At 37.3% G+C, this 23657-nt stretch overlaps 3 protein-coding genes across 5 annotated transcripts; all 3 read left to right on the top strand.

Annotated features, from left to right (window-relative positions):
- Window positions 1-147: 147 nt before the first annotated feature.
- Window positions 148-5224, top strand: LOC111445390 (mitogen-activated protein kinase kinase kinase 1-like). The gene is made up of 9 exons (XM_023083736.1): window positions 148-1392; window positions 1657-1741; window positions 1889-1951; window positions 2741-2898; window positions 3617-3689; window positions 3779-3838; window positions 4091-4201; window positions 4449-4675; window positions 4773-5224. Exons 1-8 carry the CDS (start codon window positions 467-469, stop codon window positions 4665-4667), a joined length of 1695 nt encoding a protein of 564 aa, XP_022939504.1. The 5' UTR covers window positions 148-466; the 3' UTR covers window positions 4668-4675; window positions 4773-5224.
- A 1765-nt stretch (window positions 5225-6989) lies between these two features.
- LOC111445552 lies at window positions 6990-12500 on the top strand. 3 transcript variants are annotated; one of them, XM_023084002.1, is made up of 2 exons: window positions 6990-7215; window positions 10990-12500. In XM_023084002.1, exon 2 carries the CDS (start codon window positions 11081-11083, stop codon window positions 12074-12076), a length of 996 nt encoding a protein of 331 aa, XP_022939770.1. In that variant the 5' UTR covers window positions 6990-7215; window positions 10990-11080; the 3' UTR covers window positions 12077-12500. The 3 variants fall into 3 exon arrangements, with proteins under 3 accessions (XP_022939770.1, XP_022939769.1, XP_022939768.1); XM_023084001.1 differs by having other exon boundaries at window positions 10984-12500; XM_023084000.1 differs by having other exon boundaries at window positions 6992-7215; window positions 11068-12500.
- A 5541-nt stretch (window positions 12501-18041) lies between these two features.
- LOC111445293 (nitrate reductase [NADH]) lies at window positions 18042-21369 on the top strand. The gene is made up of 4 exons (XM_023083587.1): window positions 18042-19253; window positions 19345-19485; window positions 19574-19806; window positions 19886-21369. Exons 1-4 carry the CDS (start codon window positions 18185-18187, stop codon window positions 21218-21220), a joined length of 2778 nt encoding a protein of 925 aa, XP_022939355.1. The 5' UTR covers window positions 18042-18184; the 3' UTR covers window positions 21221-21369.
- The last annotated feature ends 2288 nt before the right edge of the window (window positions 21370-23657 follow it).

Here is a 23657-nt window from a genome sequence, read left to right as displayed (position 1 = left end):
TTTTAAAAAATTGTATTTATTTTTTATATTAAAAAAAAAAAGAAAAAAAAAAGGAGTAATGACGGTAAGCTGTGAAGCAAGTGGACACGTCAGCGAGAGGGAGAATGAATCTGCTGACTCGGTATCGGACAAGCAACTAAAGGGAGGCCCCTCCATCCCAATTCGCCAGCCAATCGCCGTCGGCTCGGCTGTGTTTCTGCTACTCTCTCTTCCACGTAGCACCGCGTTTTTTTCTCTCTCCCGGCGTTTACCAGTCCAATTCAGTCCATCGTTCAACCCTTTTCTATCTCTCTCTCTCTGCGCCCTTTTTTCCCAGCTTCCCTTCCTCAAACTTGGAGGCTAATCCCATTGCTAAAATCGAGGTAGATTTTCCCTTCTGAACTTGTTATTTTCGTTGTGGGGGTGATTTGATCGGGGAATTCTTCTTGCCGTTGCCGGTGGGATTGTTTAATGGGCTTAAGTCTCGATGCATCACCTGCCTCAGTTTTTCTCTCCCAGGAAGCGAAGCAAAGCCATGGATCCGAGGAAAATTGCAGGGAAACCCAAGCTTTACCGACTTAATGCGGCCAAGAACATCGACTATGACGCTGCTTACACGTCTTCTTCGTTCGATGATTCCTCTGGGTCTCTCTACACTCGCTCCATGGAGACCTTCAATCCCTCGAGCTTCCGGATTAAAGGGCTTGACGGTGAAGTTGATCTCATATGTCGGACTTTAGGGCTAGATGGCCCTGACGACTTCGCTATTCCGATGGAGGCTTGGGAGGCCAGGAAGGTTCGTTCATCTTCTGATATTCTACCGAGGTCGAGGCTGTATCCCGTGGATAGTCCAAAGACAGAGGAGATTAGTAAGGAGAAGGAAGATGAAGAAAACGAAGACGAATTGTGCCGGAGGGTTAAGGATTCAGTACGAATTAGCGATGAGATGTCCACGCTGAAGACTGAACTTCCCGAGTTGAATGAACGCTGTATGGATACTGTTACTGGACGTAGCCCGAGAAGTGGAATCAATGGTGCTCGGCCTCCCTTACTCAAGCCGCCGCCGTGTATGCGGCTTCCAGATTTTGATAACGCTTTCTCGACTTGGGACATTTTGAAAGCTTTTGCTCCATTAGAGGATGATAAAAAACAGGATGAAGTAGAAGAACGAGTCGAACCTTTGGTTGAACGAGAAGTCGAGGAAAATATTGTCAGGCCCGAGGAGAGCGCAGCGCTCATAGAGTCCTGGGGTTCCTTCACGACCTCGAATGACGATGATTCTTCGAGCAGTACGACGGAGCCTGCAAATATTTCACCCAATATGAGAGGTAAACCCATTATCACATCCTGGGTGGAAACCGGTAGGCTTCTTGGACGCGGTTCATTTGGATCAGTTTCCGAAGCAATTTCAGAGTACGTTATGTTTCTCTTAGCTTATTTTCCCCTGCAACTTCTGTTTTCTCTTGCATCATTGAAGATTGCAGAGAATTAACTCGCACGTTTAGTATGACTCTAGCTTTTCTGATCTGGGAATTCGGAAGAACAATTGTTTTTATAACCCAGAATTTCCTGGTGGATGAAATGATACCCTTTTGTTGATAGAAAGCAGATTCATCCTAAACCCCGCCTCGATTTTCGTTTGGTCGGAAAATTCATCTGATTTTGTATCATTTGCAGGGATGGAATCTTTTTTGCTCTTAAAGAAGTTTCACTGCTCAATGAAGATAGTCAGGGAAGACAGAGCATCTTTCAACTTCAGCAGGTATTACACTTGTTCGTGATATATATATATATATATATATATATTGGTTATGATTTGAAATTCTGATCAGTCTTTTCCTTATGACGCCTTGACAATCTCTTATTCTTAACCTGCTTTTCTCACTTATTCATTTGATTTCTCTTCCAGGAGATATCTCTTCTAAGTGAATTTGAGCATGAGAACATAGTCCAGTACTACGGCACACATTCGGTATTGCCCTTCTCCGTACTTAAGAATTGAAGTTCTTAGGCATTTTAACTAATCTTTGGGTGGTTCGAGAAAAGATGTGCTTAATTATTTTAGTTAATTATTGCCCTTCCTTTCTCTTTTCATATTCTTTGGCCATAACATTAAGCTCAGGATCTCCTGTGCGTTTTATATGCTTCAGAAACCCTCATGGAATTCCATATAATTTATCTTCTCGTGCCCGAAGTTTAGTTTCTACAATTCTTTTCAAACTTGTCTAAAGTCAGTTGATTCTATACGATGTTTTTGGTTGACTTAAAAACATACCTTTTACTGTATGGCAACATATGCTTCTCTATGGACCGAGTATGCGCATACAACGTGTAAAGTCCAAATTCAAAAGTTACTGGCCTATCATGAACCAAACGTCAGCATACAAGTTTTACCTTGATGTCTACTTCATCATTTGATGCCTTTTTTTTGTCCTGCCAGAAGGCGGTTTGTTATTCTAACTTGACATGCCAATTGTCCAACCTTGTGCTATTTTAATTTTCCATCTTATTCAAAGTATGTTGGTAGGTGCACTGATGTGCCGAGTTTGGAGCACGAAATGAATTACATGTGCTCTCATGAGCTTTAATATCAGACCATGTCACGGATCCTTACATGGCTATCTAGTTTTCGTTCATCTATTTTAGCTAATGGTGCAATGAATGTACTGTAGTTTACTAATGGTTGTACTCTTTTGGCTACTTGAATATTAAAATTCTCATATATTCAGTACTTACTACTTTATTTGATTCTTGTTTGCAGGATGGGTCAAAACTCTATATCTTCCTGGAGCTTGTATCTCAAGGCTCCCTTCTGAATTTATATCAGAGAACAAACCTTCTGGATTCCATTGTTTCTGCCTATACAAGGCAGATTCTGTCTGGTTTAAAGTATCTTCATGAGCGAAATGTGGTTCACAGGTATACAAATGAATACTGGTCATTTATCTTTATAAGTTTGTGTACCGAGCGAAATGTTGGCTCGGTACACATATCATTAGATCTTTATAAGTCCGTAGCCTGAGACTTCTATGGGTCGGTCTGTATTCAACGTGTTCATGTTTAATACCGTTGCTGTGGATGGGAAAGAAGGGGAAAGAAGCTTCTCAGTTGTCAAGTCCATGCTACATTTTTTTTTTTGGTTTCGTAGTGAAAAAAAAAAAAAAAAAAGATCTCACTATTTCGTCAATCCTTCAACAATTTAAATTCCTTCTGGAATATGTTTAATGCCCCAGAATTCTTAATATCCCTGTCTTGCTACTAGTTTTAAAAATATTTTTGGAAATTTATAGTCTGTAAAACAGCATGACATAACCGTCCTTTATCGATTTCTTTGTCCAATAATGTTCTTATTTGTTTTTTTGTTTTTTTTTTTTTTTTTTAAAATTCTGCTCGATCATTTTCTTTAGGAAATTATATCTAGCATTCCTTGTTTCTGTTAAAAGTATACATCTAAAAAAGGTCTGGTCAACAATTTCAAATGAGTTTTTTTTCTTTTCCTTTTTCTCTCTTTGAGTATATATATATATTTTATTGAAGGAAAACATCTTATTTATTGCTCTAACTCTTACTTTTCTCCCCTTCCCCTTCCCCCTCCCGACATATAATCATTTTCTTGTTTTGATTTTTTTTTGAAAAGGGATATTAAATGTGCTAATATATTGGTGGATGTGAATGGATCTGTGAAGCTTGCAGATTTTGGTTTGGCGAAGGTTTCTCCCCAATCCATTTTATTATTTCTGTTTGTGGCCTTGTTTTTGTGAGTTTCTTCCCTTAAAATCATTGTTTGTCTACTTTTCAGGCAACAAAATTCAACGACGTTAAATCTTGCAAGGGAACTGCGTTCTGGATGGCACCTGAGGTTTGCCTCTTCCTTGTCTATGTCAAGAATGTTTGTATTTGACTATGAATATCTAACCAAAGAAGTAGCTTTTTGAGAGGGGTGGCTCTCCCACAATCAACCAACTTTGGTTGACTTAATATGACCTCCCCTCACAAACCTTCTCCCTCTATTTATAACCAAGACCCCTGCTAGTATCCACCTAATGTTTTCAATATATCTTCTATTAGTACTCTCACACATTTCTCACTGTCATTACTGTGATTTGTGCAGGTGGTTAATGGGAAGGGTCAAGGATACGGGCTTCCGGCCGATATTTGGAGCCTTGGGTGTACAGTATTGGAAATGTTAACTCGAAAGCTTCCGTACTCAGAAGTCGAAAGTGTACGTACCACTTTATCCTCTACAAACTTTGTTTTTGTTGTTTGTTGTTTGTTGGATTTCTAAGTTCACAGCTTGAACTGTAACTGAGATAATACAAGATTAATGGTTTGAAGGTGTTTAGAAGATTGCCGCTAAGCTCTCTATTTGTACATCAGTGATTTTCAAACTATTTTAGTTTGTTGTGATAGGAGACATCATAAATAACCATTACTTTTAAGGTTCTAAAACTGCCATCCTTTGAATTCAGCCTATGCAGGCACTATTTAGGATTGGAAAAGGCAAAGCGCCTGTAGTTCCCGAGTCTCTCCCAAAAGATGCACAGGATTTCATTTTGCAGTGCCTACAAGTTAATCCACACGACCGTCCTATCGCTGCTGATCTAATAAATCATCCGTTTGTGAAACGACCAGTTTCCAGTTTATCAGTGTCGGCATCTCCTTACAACAAGCCAGGCAGAAGAATTTAACTTATAAGGTAGAATTTCTGTTCTTCATTTGACACTATGATATTTATCCTCTATTCCGTTTGGATTGGTATGGATATTTATATATGTGCCACCACATTCTCTCAGATTCTCGAGTCGAAAATAGCCATATACGTACAACTAACATGATTACGTCCTTTAGTTGTTGAATGGGTTGCTGGCTGTGAAAGTTGGATGACATTTTTTCCTGTAATTACTGTAATTCAAGTGTATATCATATCTTGATCTATACGCCCGGAAGGAGGGTGTACTAGTTTGTCAGCCATTGCCATTGACGCAAGAACAGGGAAATGGAAGTGCTTCTAGTTGTTGTATCTAGTAGTTCCTCGCATAAGAACAACAGAGGACAAGGAGATTGTAATTTTGATGATTCATCTTATGATGGTTTATTATTTAAGTCGGTTTTTTTAATTTGCTTAGCTAATTAGCTGATTTAGGCATAAGGCTTGTACTCTTTGTAGCTGTACAAAGAAGGAACATTTACACTACTTGTAAAAAAATTATACATATATTTATGCAAGTTAGTTGATTATTTATTTTATTTTTTATGCTGCCCCTTCCTCATCTCGGAACTGTACTATTTTTCGTTATGATCTATCAGGGTTTGACCATCTCGAGCCTCTTTCTTAAGGTTAAAGGATCGATCTATCACATTTTTACTTGACATGCATTAGATTATTGAAAAATAATATGGGGTGTTCTTCGTCCTTTGGGGTCGTGTCAAGGGAAAAAGTTCTCATGAGTTAAAAATGGGGACTGTCATGTCTCACATTGGTTGTGGAGGAGAACAAACCACTATTTTATAGGGGTGTGGAAACCTTTCCCGAGTAAACGTGTTTTAAAGCCTTGAAGGGAAGCCCGAAAGGGAAAGCCCAAAGAGGACAATATCTACTGGCGGTGGATTTGGGTCGTTACAAATGGTATCAGAGCTAGACACCGGACGATGTGCCAGCCTTCTTGCTATTCTCCGAAGGGGGTACACACGAGGTGATGTGCTAGTAAGGACGTTGAGCCTCAAAAGGGGTGGATTTGGGGGCAGTCCCACGTTGATTGGAGGAAAGAAAGAGTGTCAGCCAAGGACGCTAGACCCAGAACGGAGGGGTGGATTTGGGGGCGGTCCCACATCGATTGGAGGAAAGAAAGAGTGCCAGCAAGGACGCTAGACCCAGAACAGGGTGGATTGTGATGTCCCACTTTTTGGTATTCTCCAAAAGGGGTACACACGAAGCTGGTGTGTCAGTAAGAACGCTGGGCCTCAGAAGGGGTGGATTTGGGGGTGGTCCCACATCGATTGGAGGAAAGAAGGACGCTAGACCCAAAACGGAGGGATGGATTTGGGGGTGGTCCCACATCAATTGGAGGAAAGAAGGATGCTAGACCCAGAACGGAGGGATGGATTTAGGGGCGGTCTCACATTGATAGGAGGAAAGAAGGACGCTAGACCCAGAACGGAGGGGTGGATTTGGGGCGGTTCCACATCGATTGGAGGAAAGAAAGGGAAAGCCAAGAGGACAATATTAAAGATGCTAGGACAATATATTAAAGATGGCTACAAATATAATATACAGTACCTCTTCTTTTATTTTATTTCGTCGTTGTCATTTTATTTATTTCATCTCAACGTTGTCATTTTATTTCCACGCCTGGAACCGAAGACAATTTATTAAAGATTACTTTAAAGATTGCTACAAATATATATTTCTAAATAAAAAAGATAATATATAAAAAATTACTACAAACATATATTTCTAAATAATAAAAAAAAATATACCTCTTTTATTTTATTTTATTTGATCCCAATATTCTTTGTCATTTTATTTCCGCATCACTACCAATATATATTTCTAAATAAAAAAAAATATATAAGGAGTACGGAGTCCAAAGAGGACAATAATTAAAGATTATCTTAAAAATTACTATAAATATATATTTATAAAAAAATATATATAGTACTTTTTTATTTTATCTCATCTCAAAATTCTTGTCATTTTATTTACAGAATACCTAACAAGTTTTTTTTTTTCTTCAATAAATCGTAGATAAAATTATTGATTTTATTTGAAAACTTGTAGCATTGTTTTAAACGTGACTATATTTTTTCAACATCTCAACTTTTATTTATTTATTTATTTTCCTAATCATATTATAAAATTAAAAAAAAAAAAAGAAAGTGAACGGGCCTTGAATAATGGGCCGAGGCCCCCAATAAATAATCCACTGTCTTAAGCCCGAAGTTTCGGCCCAAGTTGAGTAACAAACATAGTGAGTTCATAGTGTCGTGAGAGAGAAAGATACTGGAATTAGCTTCCAATAGAAATTTCAATTTAAAAGAAAAATAGGGGCAATCCTCCGAAGCGGTACCACGCTAACTCCCAGCACAACCTTTCGGAAGAGCGAGAGCGCTTCGCCTCCGCTCTCCTTCTCCCCTTCTTCTTCTTCTTCACAATTTGCATATTATTCCATTGATTTCAATTTCAGTCTCTCCTTCGTCCACGACGCCTTCATTTCACGGAATCACTCACCCATTCAGGTACGCTTCGTTCCGATTCTTCGCCCCCTCTTTTTCCCGATCTCAACTCTGATTCTCTCTGTCATTTGTTTTTTTAATTCCTTGTTGTCATTGTCTGGGATGTCAGTTACGTGTTGGGTTCTAACATTATTGATCGCACGTTGTTTCTGGTTTTAAATTCCACGATTCCCCTTTTTTTCGGGTTTGTTCTTCATTGGTTTATTTCGTCTTTGCCTTTTCCCTTTTCCCCCGCCATTCTGTATATGTTTGCTACTCATCAGTTCTCTAGACTTCTAATCGAAATTGTTCGATTGGGAATTATAATCCCATATCTGCCTTCAATTTGAAATGAAGACTGGGTTTATTTTTATTTTACTCCCAAACGATTGATGTCAGGCATCTTGTTCATACTGATTGCTTGGTGCTTACGTAGATTTAAACAAGCTTTTACCTACTAACGATAATTCCGTGTGTTGACTTGACTGACACCTCGATTTCTAGGAAGTTCTGGTCATTTTTTTTAATGTCGGATTAGCTTTTCTGGTTGTGCGTAGTATTTGAATTTTCTGGCCTGGAAATTTACGGGTGCCCTCACCACCCAAGTGGGTGAGATACGTACTTTTATGCTGATTCAGTGTTCTCACTCTAATTGTTAAAAGACCGGAAGCCTACTTGAGTTGTGTCACTATATCCAATAGCTTTTTATTTTACGGACTTTGTAGAAGTACTGTAACATAATCTATTACAGGCTGTTGAGCACGGCAAAAACTAGTCAACATCAGAATCTTATATTATCTTCACATTAGAAGCTGTTTTAAAATTTACAGGGTAGTCTTTAATGATGATCCAATCTTGTTTGATGAATAATTGGTAGTCTTTAATGATGATCCAATCTTGTTTGATGAATAATTTTTCGGTCATCTATAGTGATCAAGTTAATGAACATAACAATGAAAGATTAGATTACAAGTTTAGTGCAAGTTTATGTAAATTGGCTTTTGAGCTTTTAGAAATGCCTAATAGGTCCTTGGACTTTTAAAAAGTTTCTAGTACACCAGTAAACTTGTAATTTGTGTCTAACAAGTCCCTAAATTTTCAATTTTAGTTTAATAGGTTATTGACCTATTAAACATTTAAAATTCACTTATCTATTGGACACAAAGTTAAAAGTTAAACATTTTATGAGACACAAAATTTAATTTATGTCTAATACATTCATTAATTTTAAAAAATGTTGAATATGCTTGGAATCTATAAGATACAAATTTGTAAGTTTAGGGACTTGATATTTTGCAACTTTAGGGTCCTATAAGACATGAAGTTGAAGAATCTATAAGATACAACCACGGAAGTTCAGGGACTAAATTTGACATTTAAGTCAAATAAAATGTGAGGTCAAATATCTCATTTTCTTAAGAAGTATGTAAATTGTATTATCTAAACTATTTTAAAGAGCCTATCTAAGTTCTTTTGCACATTATTGTTGAGTGAAGTGAAGCAAAGCTCTCTTTAAGGCCCATAGGCTAGAGTTATTTTTATTTATTTATTTTTTAAGAGACCACACTTTNCAAAAAAAAAAAAAAAAAAAAAAAAAACCAAGCCCGTAAAAATAGAAGGCTTAGTAACCGACACCCATAGTGAAGCGTTAAATCTAGTTAACTTTCAAACATCCTCACTCGATCTCTCAACTTCTTTAGAGATTCTATTATTCATCACCTTCCAAAGGCCCCACAGAATAGTAAAAAAGCTGTGTTGCCACAAAGATGTATCCTTCTCCTTAAAAGAGGGTGGGTTTGAGAGCATCTCCTCCGTAAGCGATGTTTGATCCCTTGTTAGATATCATATTTCTCTTTGGACTTTTGTTTCAATGATTTTTATAATTATTCTATGGGCATTATCTTGCATGATTGGAGCCCTTTTCTTTAATTGGGTTCCCTTTTGTGGGCTTGATTTTTTTGTATGCTCTTGTATTCTTTTTTTTTTTTTTTTTCAATGAAAGTTGATGCTTTATTATATAAAAAAGAAAAACGTATACCATGTCTGGCAATTTTTTCCGTGTATGGTATAATATACTCTAGTGTTCTTCAAGTATATTGGTGATCTGATAATAAAATATCCTTTGTTATTCAGAAAGTATGTAGGATTTTGTCTTGGTTTATATATTTAAATACACGTATAATCTATACTCTGTCCCTTGATTAATGGTGAAAAGATGATACAACATTTCTTCACGTTCTGAATATTTTGTCCTCCCTCAAATATCTAAGGAAGCCACTCACATCTAATGCATTTCTTGTAGTACCCTTCAACTCTATTTAAAGAAGATTGATACCTTGATGCCTTTCTTAGGGTATTGAGTTACCTTATTTAAATGCATTAGAACTTATTTTTCATCCGTATACGGTGAATCGGAGATATATAACTTGATTAAATAATCAAATGAGTATCAATAAAAGTTTAGTCAAATAAATAAATTAACTAGGCTTTGAGATTACTAATAATTTAACGTGATATAATGTGGTATTGTTAACTTGGCAATAAATATTAAGTTCAAACTCTGTCGTCATCAATTTCTCCATTCAAATTATTAATTTGTTGGTATCTAGGCTTTTGATCTTTGCCTGCATATGGGGGAGTTTCGAGGAGTTAAGAGTTAGTGTGAACGAGTGGTTGACCTTTCTTTGTCAGTGGATAGACGAAGACCTGGATCATATGTTTTGGAGTTGTGACTTTCCATGGTTTGTTTGGAGTTATTTTTTCCTTTGAGGTGTTTGGCTTTTAGTTAGCCTGACATAGAGTTTACAGAGAGATGATTGAGGAGTTTCTCCATTTGCTGTTGTGGGAGGAGAGATTCTAGTGATAAGTCCGGGTATGTGCTTTGTTGTGGGATCTTTGGGGGGAAGATCAACAATAGAATCTTTAGAGGAGTGGAGAAGGATCCTAGGTATTTAATCCCTTGTCAGGTTCCATGTTCTCTTTGAGCGATGGTGACGAAGCTTGATTTTTTTGGATGCCATGCATTCTTTTAGTTATTCTTGATGGAAGTTTGGTTTATCGTCATATTTTTTATTTTTAATGAGAATGTGACTGGCCATTGTGTTCAAATATTCTAATGTGCTATATATAGTCCGAAAAGTAGTCCTGGCCAAAAGTTCCAAAGTTCCAAAATCTCAAATATGTTATATTTGATAAAGTTTATCCAGTAGTTTTTAAGGACATTGTTAGTTTGACAGGCGAAGTTGAGACCTAAAAGACTGAATGTGTCAATTCACAGACAGGCAATCTGTGAATTCAATGTCTCCTTAAGTTTGAGGGGGTTGGTCGTTCAGATGGAAACGGACTAAAAATTGGACAAATTTTCTTATAAAATTTTAAACTATAAAAACTGTAGTTTTTAGTTGTTCAGTTCCATAACTTGCTTTGGAAAATTTCTTTTGGTTGTCAAGGGATGGCACATCTATTATTTGGGGGATATTGCGTCTGTAAGGTTTGATGTTATCTTTTGTTGTTTCCGTCAACCTCTTTCATCACGTACTTTTCTATTTATTTTATTTTTCCTTCCTGGTGTTTTTATTATGTCATTGCCTGTTTATGGGAAGAGTCGATATTATTATATAATCATCTGTTTTATTTTTTATTTTTCTTCCTGGTGCTATTATTTAGTTGTGATGCAATCTTAAGTCGAAAAGCTGAATTTGCTAGTCAGAGGCTTATCAAGGCTTAGGCATGAAACTTAAATCTTATGGTATTGATTTTCCCGTCTTGATGTTAGATTGTAACAAAATTCAGGTGCAGGTATGAGTTTGGGAAAATCTTGAGAGGTCCACTGTTAAGAGTGATCTGATGCCCCCACTCCCCCCTAAATTATTTCAGGTTTAATTTGTGAATGGCCATGAAAAAGATGCAAAGCAACTCTGATACTAGATGTTCCAAGGAAAACTCATGTATGTTGCCATCTAGTCCATTGAGAGTTACTAAAAATGCTTACCTCAAGAAGAAGAACTGCAAAGGTTCAGAGAAGAAAGAATGGGAAGATGCTACCTGCTCAGTCTGTATGGAGTTCCCTCACAATGCCGTGCTTCTTCTTTGTTCCTCATATAATAAGGGTTGCCGGCCTTATATGTGTGCAACTGGTCGTCGATATTCCAATTGTCTTGATCAATACAAGAAAGCCTACACAAAAGTGTCATCAGTTGAAACTTCAGAACAATTGAATATGCCGGTGGAAAATGTAAGCCTCAATTTGGACGCAGGGCAGCCAAGTGAAAAGGTTGAAGTGCCAGAGCTGTTGTGTCCCCTTTGTAGGGGACAGGTTAAAGGATGGACAGTGGTCGAACCAGCACGGAAATATCTTAATTCTAAGAAGAGAAGTTGCATGCAGGACAATTGCTCATTTGTTGGACGTTACAAGGAGCTGAAGAAGCACGTTAAAGCAAAGCATCCATTAGCACGACCACGTGAAGTGGACCCTTTGCTTGAAGAGAAGTGGAAGAGATTTGAGCACGAGAGGGAGCGAAGTGATGTGATCAGCACAATTATATCATCAATTCCTGGAGCTGTTGTTCTAGGGGATTATGTGTTGGAACCTAACCAAAGTGGTTTTTATAGTGAGCACGATTCTGATATGGACGAGAATTTGGACGATGATACTTTCTTTTCGATGGATGCATTTGGTTTTGGACGGGATGGTGGTCTGTTTTCTCGTAATAGATATCATAGGGACTACAACAGCAGCAGGGCAGATGAGATTGATTTTGGGATGCATCGTGCTGCAGGTCTCGGTTCTACCACAACTGGTGGACCGGGACGTGGTTTCCGCAGAATTATATTCGGGAGGTCGAGGCGGCCAAGACAAAGAGGAGGACTTAACAGAATTCCATAACTTATGATATAGAAAAGAAGTGGAAGGAGTGGGAGTTAGGGGGCGTATGGTTTTATTGAGATAGGGCATATGTATATTCTTTTCAACTTTTGTTGTAATGGAGGTCTTGGTTAGTTAGAAGTCGTCATATACCCACTCTGTTCATGGTGCACAACTCATTTGTAGATTTTTTTTTTTTTTTTTTTCTTTTTCTTATTTTCCTCTTAATGGTGTCAAGAATTTATTTGGTTTGAACAGCCAGCCTTGATGTTTTTCTCCGCTGGCATTGGGGGGAATAGGATAGGTATTGGCAATTGTTAGGATCCGCGGTCGGGGGAGTTTAGGTTGATTTGTTATCTCAATTGTCATTTGGGGATGGCATTTGATTGACTGACCAAACAGATCTCAGCAATGGAAAAATGTTCTTCTTTTCTCTCATCTCTTATGTTGTGTCGTTATTTTTCAGGACTTGGTGGTCTGCTTTGGACTTGGACTAACCCACTGTGGCATGTGTGTTGCTCAAATCGCATCTTGCATGCCACCTTCCTAATGCCCTGACCTTAAAACTTGAGCAGGGATTGTGATTTTTGGACAGGTCTCACACCCCTATGCACATTGTGAAAAACGTTTACAGGAAATCTGGACCTTTTGGGCTTTAATATGTTCGGCTGGCTGTCGGAATTCTGGGTAATAAGACGGGCCCAGAACGAACGATATTGAAATACTTGGTCCATTGCAAAATAATGCAATATCAATGACAATATTGCACTTTATGGGCTCATGTGCTCAAGATATAATACTTTATGTTACATAAGACAGGATTCATTTGAGTTATTTGAATCATTTATTTAAATTTTTGTTTTTAATAAAAGTAAAATATTAGTCTGTAAAATATATATTTACCTATTTTCAGACGTTTAATTAAAATTTTCAACTCAATTTCAATATATTCGGGCATCCGAGGGTAGAGGTCGAGATCTTGTTATTGAAGCCAAATCCTCTTTTCTATCCCAACCCAATTATAGAAGAACCCATAAATCAATTTAATCTAGACAATTTTCATTTATTTGAACTCACCAAGCCAAAATAAATTCATAATAGTCCAACTCAATCTAAATAAATTCATAATACAACTATAACCTATACCATTATAGATCGAATTTTTTTAACACCTCTAAAGCTGATTCAACTTTCCAAATAAAATCCATGGTTTGGGCATAGATTTGGGCTCATCACAAATCCGCTTACATCATTGTTAGATTCTTGAAATTTCCATTTGCAATCTCGAGACCCTAACAGGAAATATATATATATATATATATATTCAATAAAATATAGGATTGATGAAAAGGTAAGAACAGAAAAGGGAGTATTTTAAGAAAGAACACTGAATTTGAAAGCTCGTTGTTTCCTCTAACACTGCTTTACCAAAAAGTTACGATCACTCTGTCGCTTTCCTCAGTGTTCATCATTACAAACGAAAAAGGAACTAAATAAAAAAAAGAAAAAAGAAAAAAAAAAAGTATTCATTGGTTTTATTTACACCTTTTTCAGATTCGTATCCATGGTTTTAATACTCTTTTCGTACTCAAATCATTGTCGGATTGGACTTTGATACCTTCATCCTTTACGTTCTTCAATTCTCTTCTCTTCTCTTCAATCCACGATTCTGCCAATTTAATATTAAATTACAACATTTTATCTTAATCTCTGTTCTTCTTTTCTTCCTTAATTGCGTTTACTTTACGTTAATTAATGTTTAATCTTCTCAAAACAACCTCGTTTAAGCATACTATCACATGGGTCATGCCAGCAAACATGTTTACTTGGATCCAATACAAGTAGGAATCGGAATAGATTCGACAACTCTAACCCGTTTAAAATATAATTATCACTAATCTTAAAACCCGTTTAAGACCCGAACAACTAGGTGGGTGTAATCTAAAGTTTCTCAATCCACATATTCTCTTGGTATGCTTTCGAAAAATGGATGGATTAGAGATGGAAACAAATGCAATAAATACGATGATTATTCCCGAAAGCAATGAACTAAAATCCATGGTCAAATTTGTGGTAAGCATTTGTAGACAAGATGTTTGATTAAGACATTATAAACACATTATTATTAGGTTAAACAAACTATCAGCCCCCAGCTTCTAATGTTAGGAATCACTCCATTTTTTGAGTCCTAAAACAAAATACAAAATATTATACCAGCTCTTAACTTGTTTGTTCGATATTGACATGACTAAGTTAAGAGCATGACACTGATACCATGTTAGGAATCACAATTCTCTACAGTGGTATCATATTATCCACGTCGTTCTTCTTAATTACACTCTTCTTAATAATCTTACACGTCTGGTCCCCTAAATCTATGGATCCCACTGCTCAAACTTTGGCAGCCTTATTTTCTGACCATTGAGAGAGAAGGAAACAAGGATGAAGATGACTTTAGAGGTCACCCAAGAGCCAAGTTCAAAAAATGGTAATATAACCCTTCAAGGCCTCCAATTAGCCACTTCCCCCTTGGGACCCAAGTGGTGTGTGTGGTCTAGTGGCTTTGTATCTGGTGGTGGTTCACAGCCAAGGGTTCCCTATTTTGGCTTGCCTGTTGGGGTTCCCATCCGCCGCTTCTCAACCCTAACTCTAATCTTTTGCCTCTTTTGACTCTTCCAATTCAATTTCTTTCCCTCACCCTTCTTCCTTGTCCTTTCTTTTTTGCTGCTTTTATTCAAAATCATTATCTTATAATCTCCCACTAATTTAATCCCAACTTTTGTGGATCTTTATCTTTCCGTTCAGAATTATCGAACGATGAATCCTACATCAGTCAATTAAGAGGTCGATCATTGGTTTCTAAGCAAAGAAAAGCGATGAAAGCTTATATTCAAAGTGGACAATATCATGTCATTATAGAGAATCGTGATTCTTAACATGGTATGATACCCTGACTCCACTTTTTGAATTAAAAGTTTGCGTCTTTAAACATATCTAGTTTTTGGGTCCTCTTTTAACACCGTTTTAGGCCGACCCATTTGAAGATATCTTATGTTCAAAGTAGACAATGTCATGTCATTGTAGAGTACGATACCCTAACTCCACTTTTTGAATTAAAAGTTTGCGTCTTTAAACATATCTAGTTTTTGGGTCCTCTTTTAACACCATTTTAGACCGACCCATTTGAAGATAACTTATGTTCAAAGTAGACAATATCATGTTATTGTAGAGTAATACCCAAACTCCACTTTATGAATTTAAAGTTTGCGTTTTTAATACCAATTCTTTAAACCTATCTAGTTTTTTTGGTCCTCTTTTAACACCTTTTTAGGCCGACCCATTTGAAGATCAACAGCAACTTGGTAATTAAAATACCCATTTGTTGGTTTGAATGGGATGTAGTAAAGAAAATAGATTAGGAATGTGTTTAGAGGGTAACAATAATGGCATGGGGAAGAGATATAAGGCTTTGTAATGAGTATCAAATGGATGGATACAGGTTTAGATTCTGTGGTGGAAATGGGTTAGTCACAGTTTGAAGGATTTTGTTTGATAAGTCTATTGCTACCCATCAATCATTGTCACTTACTTTTCTTGTTTGTCATGCTTGCTGCTTGGTTTCAGTCCTTGGTGCAACCCAGAAAACTATGAACACACCACAGGATAATCCTTTCCATCTCCTTTCTCTTTCTTTCATATTCATCAACAATCTCAGATTTTTTATAAACAACTTTCAATCAAAAATCCTTTTCACACCACCAACTTTAACCCCGGCTTTTCAAGTATTTAAAAGATCGAGTTTATCGTCTATGAGTTTCAACGATAATAGAAAACATTTTAAGTAATGAATCAAACAAAACAGAGAGATCAGCTGCTTACGTGAGTTTGCTTCAATTCAAGAAATGAATCTAAGATAATTGTCTTTTCGAGAATTACTTACGAGTTATATATTATAACGTCGAGCAAGAGGTTATGTGTTTGAATTTCTATAATCTCACTCCTTTTTTCAATTATTTAATACTAATCTCTACTATACTTTTATCATAACTCATACATTAGAGTATATGTGGACGAGAGTATTCTTACCTACGATCTTTTCAAGGTAGTGAAAATATCTTACGTGTTGAATGCGACCCATAATGATGCCCTCGTCTACTGCCATTCCTGGACCTAGTAGCAGATAGGTTGAGCTGCTTCCATGCACACAGTCATTTAATAATTTCTTGAAGAATTTTAAACGTTAAATATGTTTATTAGACTAAGTATATATATTTTTATGTCAGTTGACTTACATTTACGTTAGCTTAAATATTTATTAGTCAGAGTAAGAAATTCTATTATAATTCGGTTTATTTATTTATTTAATTTTCAAGTTGAATTTATAAATTTATTTAATTTGACTTTAAGAGGTGGCATTAATTTCACTAATTAAGTTTATTAGAAATAACATTTAATAAAAGTAAGAGTTTAAAACACTTATTTTTCTCTCTTACTTTATTTTCCTTTTTCTTATTATTGGTCATTAATATATTTAAAAATATTTAAAATTTTTATTTGATGAATTTATTTGTCCTTTTTATGAATAAAAATTAGATAAAATACATGGTCGTGAAAATACTTAAAAAAATATATAATTTTATTTAATTATTTATTTTTGTCGTCGTATATGCAACGGTCCCTTTATACACATTAAAATAAAAATTTAAAAATTTATTAAACTTTTCATTACCGAAAACCTATTTTTAATCATGTACCAACTTTTGTTTGATTGGTTATCTAACATATTTTCTACATTATATTTTAAACGAACAATTTTTAAAATTTTTAAAATTTTTAAAATATAGTTCGTTTAATTCGTTATTTAACCTAAATTGAATAAATAATAAAAGCGAGTTTAGTACGAGGTAAATAGTATAAACTAATTTTAGCTAATAAAATATATTTTTAATAAAGTTTTTCATTGTATTTGACCATACATTTAAAAGTAATTAAAATAATAATTTAATCAATTTATTTACTCTTAGCTTATTAAAAAATTGAAATAATAAAAACTTTATGAGAGAATATATGTGAAAATAATATTAGATTTTAAAGAATTTTTTGTAAGTTAAAAAGTAAATTAAAGAGTGATAATTACAATAAATAAATAAAATCAATATTCTTATTCCCCTTAGCTTCCTTTTTACTGTTGGACTGAAATTGACTAAAATTAATTTAAAATTAATTATAAAAACCCACGTTTTAAAAAAAAAAAAAATTACCCTAAATGCATATTGTTTTATATCTAATAGAAAATACCAGGTGCCACGTAGTAATGGTCAATAAAGTTTTAATATATATATATATAATATATAAATTAGTCTTTTTTTTTTTTTAATAAATAAAAAAAAAAAACCATTTCACTTTTTGAATGGTTGGCTTTTACACTTTTTGATTGAGAGAGAGCCATCTTAAAAAAGAAATGGTAGAAAATAATATTATGAAATATCTCGTGCCACGTCGGATTAGATATTTTGAAATATTAATTATTTAGGTAAATTTTAATTAACTCAACCATTTCTCGCACTATTTTATATATATTTGGTTTAATAAATTAAAATGCATTTGAATTCCATTTCTTTTTATATTTAATACATTTTCCAAATAATAATAATAATAATAAATTGAAAGAAAATAACAAAAAAGGAAAAAAAAAAGAGGATGAAAAGAAAAGTAATAAAACTAATTAATTATTTTATTTTATTTTTATTTTATCGTGTGGCTGTAGACGGCGGAGACTACGGTCTACAGCCACCACAGATTCTGTTTCATGGTTCTGTGCTATTACCGCGTCGGGCTCGCCCAGGGAAGGCAGATGGTAAAACGGCGTCATTTTGAAGGACACAGCCCACTGGAATTTCCTACCCAGTGGGCCGGGCCCCACATTTGGGTTTTGTTCATGGTCCTCATCCCTATATAAACCCACACCCCTCTCTTCACGTTCGTCCACCTCCAAAATTTCAATTCAAACCATAACTTCCAGGGAAGGTGGTGGTGGTGGTGGTGGTGAAAAAGCTTTGATTATTTCTTCTTCTTCTTTTTCTTCTTCTTCTTCTCTCATTTTTTCCGTATCAAATTCGTCGATCTCTCATGGCGGCTTCCGTCGACAACCGTCAATATGGACCTCTCCAGCCACCGCTTAGTGGCGTCGTTAGGTCATTCAAGAATGGTCCTAATCACCGATCCGACTCTCCCGTTCGTGGCTGTAACTTCCCTAATTCCAACGTTGATTATAATAACAACCGTCCTTTGAAAAGCTCTGTCAAGATACAAGAGGCGGCGGCGGCGGAGGAGAAGGAGGAGGAGGAGGAGATGGAGGATTCGTGTAGCGAAGATGAGAATGAGAATGAGTTTCGTGATTTGATTGTGAAGGGAAGCCGTGAACTCGAGCCGTCGATTTTGGACCACAGAGATGAAGGCACGGCTGATAATTGGATCGAGCGGAATGCTTCCATGGTCCGTCTCACAGGGAAGCATCCCTTCAATTCTGAACCGCCTCTTAACCGTCTGATGCATCATGGATTCATCACCCCTGTTCCTCTCCACTACGTCCGTAACCACGGTGTGGTCCCCAAGGCGAAATGGGCCGACTGGACCGTTGAGGTTTGCGGACTTGTCAAACGTCCCGCCAAGTTCACCATGGACCAACTCCTCAACGAATTCCGCTTCCGTGAATTCCCAGCCACACTAGTCTGCGCTGGAAACCGACGGAAGGAACAGAACATGGTGAAACAGAGCATCGGATTTAACTGGGGAGCGGCGGGTGTATCTACGTCGGTATGGCGTGGTGTTCCACTTTGTGACGTGTTGAAACGATGCGGGATATTGAGCCGTAAGAAAGGGGCGCTCAATGTATGCTTTGAAGGAGCTGAGGATCTGCCTGGTGGCGGTGGGTCAAAATACGGAACCAGCATCAAGAAGGAGCTAGCCATGGATCCTGCTAGAGACATCATTCTCGCCTATATGCAAAACGGCGAGCAATTAGCGCCGGACCATGGCTTTCCGGTGAGGATGATCATTCCGGGATTCATCGGTGGTAGAATGGTGAAATGGTTGAAACGAATCATTGTAACAACGAAAGAATCCGAAAACTATTACCATTTTAAGGATAACAGAGTCTTGCCTTCCCATGTCGACGCGGAGCTCGCCAACGCTGAAGGTAGTTAATTACTCTTCTTATTAATAAACAAGACAACGTTAAATCAAGTTGGTAATTGATTAATTAAACAATTAAATTAATGAATATGCAGCTTGGTGGTACAAGCCGGAACATATAATCAACGAGTTGAACATAAACTCAGTGATAACCACGCCCTGCCATGAGGAGATTCTGCCGATCAACGCGTGGACCACTCAGAGGCCCTACACCTTGAGAGGCTACTCTTATTCCGGTGAGGCGCTGTTGTAATTGTTTTTTAATTCCATGTAGAGATCCAAATATTATACGAATTTTAATTTGGAAATTTGACAAACTGTTAGGCGGTGGGAAGAAGGTGACGCGTGTGGAGGTGACGATGGACAGTGGAGAGACATGGCAGGTGTGCACGTTGGACCATCCGGAGAAGGCGAACAAGTATGGGAAATATTGGTGCTGGTGCTTCTGGTCGTTGGAGGTGGAGGTGCTGGACTTGCTCAGCGCTAAGGAAATTGCCGTCCGGGCTTGGGATGAAACCCATAACACCCAGCCGGAGAAACTCATCTGGAACCTCATGGTGTGTAATTTCACTCTGTATTGGATTTATATCAAATTTGAACATAATTAACGATTTGGGGAATTTGAATTTTGTTCAGGGAATGATGAACAATTGTTGGTTCAGAGTGAAAACCAATATGTGCAAGCCTCACAAGGGTGAAATCGGTATCATCTTCGAACACCCAACGCAGCCCGGCAACCAATCCGGCGGATGGATGGACAGAGAGAGACATCTGGAGATTTCCACTGAATCAAACCAGACATTGAAGAAGAGTGTCTCCACTCCATTCATGAACACCGCCTCCAATACTTACACCTTATCCGAAGTCAAAAAGCACAACTCCCCCCAATCCGCCTGGATCATCGTCCACGGTCACGTCTACGACTGCACCCGCTTCCTCAAAGACCACCCCGGCGGTTCCGACAGTATCCTCATTAACGCCGGCACCGACTGCACCGAAGAGTTCGACGCAATCCACTCTGACAAAGCCAAGAAAATGCTCGAGGACTATAGAATCGGGGAGTTAATCACCACTGGCTACGCGTCCGACTCCTCCTCCAATTCCCCTAACAACTCCACTCATGGCGCGTCCAACTTCTCCCACTTAGCCCCTATTCGAGAGGCTCCAGTAACACGACGCGTGGCGCTCGCCCCTAACGAGAAAATCCCCTGCAAATTGATTTCCAAGACCTCGATCTCACACGACGTGCGTGTGTTCAGATTCGCACTACCCGGTGGTCAGGATCAGGCTCTCGGATTACCCGTGGGGAAGCACATTTTCATATGCGCCATAGTGGACGGCAAGCTCTGCATGAGAGCCTACACGCCCACTAGCTCAATAGACGAAATGGGTTTCTTCGAATTGGTGGTGAAAGTATACTTCAAAGGCGTGCACCCAAAGTTCCCCAACGGCGGGATCATGTCGCAGTATTTGGATTCCATGGAGGTCGGATCCACGCTGGATGTGAAGGGCCCACTCGGCCATATCGAGTACACAGGGCGCGGCAACTTTATGGTCCATGGCAAGCCCCGGTTCGCAAGACGGCTTGCCATGCTGGCAGGTGGGACCGGAATAACCCCAATATATCAAGTGGTGCAGGCGATATTAAAGGATCCAGAGGACGAGACGGAGATGTATGTGGTGTATGCGAATCGGACGGAGGATGATATTTTGCTGAGGGAAGAATTGGACACGTGGGCGAAGAAGAACCAGAGATTGAAAGTGTGGTACGTGGTGCAGGAGAGTATTAGAGAAGGGTGGGAATATAGCGTTGGGTTCATTACAGAGAATATTCTGAGAGAGCATATTCCGGCGGCGGCAGAGGACACATTGGCATTGGCTTGTGGGCCGCCGGCGATGATTCAGTTCGCAGTGCAGCCCAATTTGGAGAAGATGAACTACGATACCAAGAATTCGTTATTAGTGTTTTAATTAATTAGTGGAAGGAAGACAACCAAAAATAAATAAATTGGTTTTTTATATTTTTATTTTCTTCAATGAAAATCCAAAATTGAGGAAAAAAGTTGGATTCGTTTTGTAAAATAATGAAATATATGTGAATATTATAATAATTGTAAATACTCTTATTTTCTTTTTTATTATTTGGATGTATTCCTGCATAAAAGACGATAATTATATAAAGGTTGTCGTTTTCCTCTATCATTTATTATTCGAGACTTTCTTTTAATTTATTATTTTGACGAATAAATTTATTAATTTTGAAGGGTGGGCGAGTGAAATGACAAAAATACCAATCGAAAACCAAATTGTCCAGTTGGGGACGATGGACTTGAAAGGACAAGAGATGTAAATTAAAACACGGCATGTGAAAGTGAGAGATCCTTTTGTCTTATTTTCCAAATATTAATTTGCCAAACTCGTGCTTTAGAAAATTGTTGTTACAAAATTATTGAATCCCCATTTTCAATGCCTTCGTGAATTCCAAACTTACTACATCCACATTTTATTTCTTCAATAAAATTTTAAAAATTTCAACAAAATTGACATTTAAAATCATTGGTGTGGTGATAAGATACGTGTAGATTTAAATGCACGTTGTAATAATTCAAATATGAGATCGAAATTCAAGCCCATTTTAAATACATGCGTAACAATGTTCATTTAACCTGCATAATTTAAGTTTCTTTCTCTACCGACTCGATGGACATCTCAATAAAATAAGGTTAGATTAAGGTAACCAAACGTGTAGCGTAGATGTGAGAAAGAACGGAGTTAGAATCCCGAGGGATAAATGGTGCATGTGATAGTATTATTAAGTAACAGTAGAAAATATGAAGGGTTGGCGGCGTCTCAGGGCGACATGGAATGAAAGTGCCCCATGTTGTTTGGGGAGCTGAAAGGCCAATTACAAACCTAGTTTCCGCGCAGCCATCCATCCATCCATCCATGTCTCCACAATCTCCGGACCCCTCTTTTTCCTCCACTTTTTTATGGCCGCCACTCCCGCTATCTCCCCCCCTTCCAGGCCCACTTTATTCCAGAGGAGGTGTTGGATGATAAAAGTCTTAGAAAATGATCATGGGTTTATAAGTGAGGAATACTAACTCCATTAATACGAGGCATTCAAAGCTTATGCTCGAAGTGGACAACAACTAGATGTCTTCGTCCATTTCAAATTTAGCGGCACACATTTAAGATAATTAAAAAAAAAAAAGGCTAATTTGACTCACCCACTAACCACCCATAAAAGAAAGGCAAGTGGAATTGAATTGGTAGTCCCATGTTAATGTGGAAGGCAGCTAATTAGACAAGTGACAGCCAAATATGAATTGTTTAAGGGATTAAAAATGATATTGATTTGGTAATGTTTGTTATAAAATAAAAACCATATAGTATAATTATAATATAATATGCATTTAGATTCTGTACTGGGTGCATCATAAAAAATGACTCCAAAGTCATTGGGTGGTACAAAGTTGGCGTATTATTCATTGTCTTGCCTGCCTTTTGTATATAAATTTATGATATTTATAAAGCTGAAGATACCCCTTGTCACAGGGGCACCCACAATATTTAAGTTTAGTCAATTGCATCTTATTCAATATATTTTATTTTATTTTAATTAAAAAGTGTTTTATAAAGTGAAAAAGGAATGTTTATTTTATTTTTTCGGTAGGGAATACCCAAAATATCTAATATTATATTTCCCTTTTACGTCGGTAATTATTTATGGTAATAGACAGATCAAGTCTATATTGTTGGTTTTGGTCTATTACGTATTGATAGTGGACTCATGATTTTAAGATGTGTCTATTAGGGAGAGGTTTTGATAGACTTATAAGAAATGTTTGGTTCCCTTTTTCAATAGACGTGGGATCTCACAATCTACCCTTTTTGGGGGGCCCACCGTCGATGTTTAACTTAGATACACTTTGTAATAGCCCAAGCCCACTGCTAGCAGATATTGTCTGCTTTAACTTGTTACATATCGCTGTCAGTCTCACGATTTCAAAATGTGTTTGTTAGAGAGAGGTTTCCACGCTCTTATAAGAAATGCTTCATTTCACTTTCCAACCGAGGTGGGATCCAACAATCCACCCCTTTTGAGGGTCCAGCGTCTACGCTCGCACACTGTTCGTTATTTGACTTTTACACCATTTGTAATAACTCAAACTCATTGTTAGCAGATATTGTTCGCTTTGGCCCGTTAGCCTAACGGTTAAAACGTGTTTGTTAAGGAGAGGTTTTCGCACGGTTTAAAATAAAAGGAAGAGTTAAGAAATGAGAACAAGTTGAGTTAAATTATAATAAGGAGGGGTTGAATTATAAAAGAATAAAAGAAGGGTCACGTTTAGCGGTCAGAAATTATTGGACACGCTACCATGCTCTTATGTCTCAATAATTATGA

This window comes from Cucurbita moschata, unplaced genomic scaffold (assembly GCF_002738365.1).
Source record: "Cucurbita moschata cultivar Rifu unplaced genomic scaffold, Cmos_1.0 Cmo_Scf00007, whole genome shotgun sequence".
NCBI classification, from domain to species: domain Eukaryota; kingdom Viridiplantae; phylum Streptophyta; class Magnoliopsida; order Cucurbitales; family Cucurbitaceae; genus Cucurbita; species Cucurbita moschata.
The sequence above is the reverse complement of the archived record's forward strand: the minus strand, read 5'-3'. Positions and strand labels throughout refer to the sequence as shown.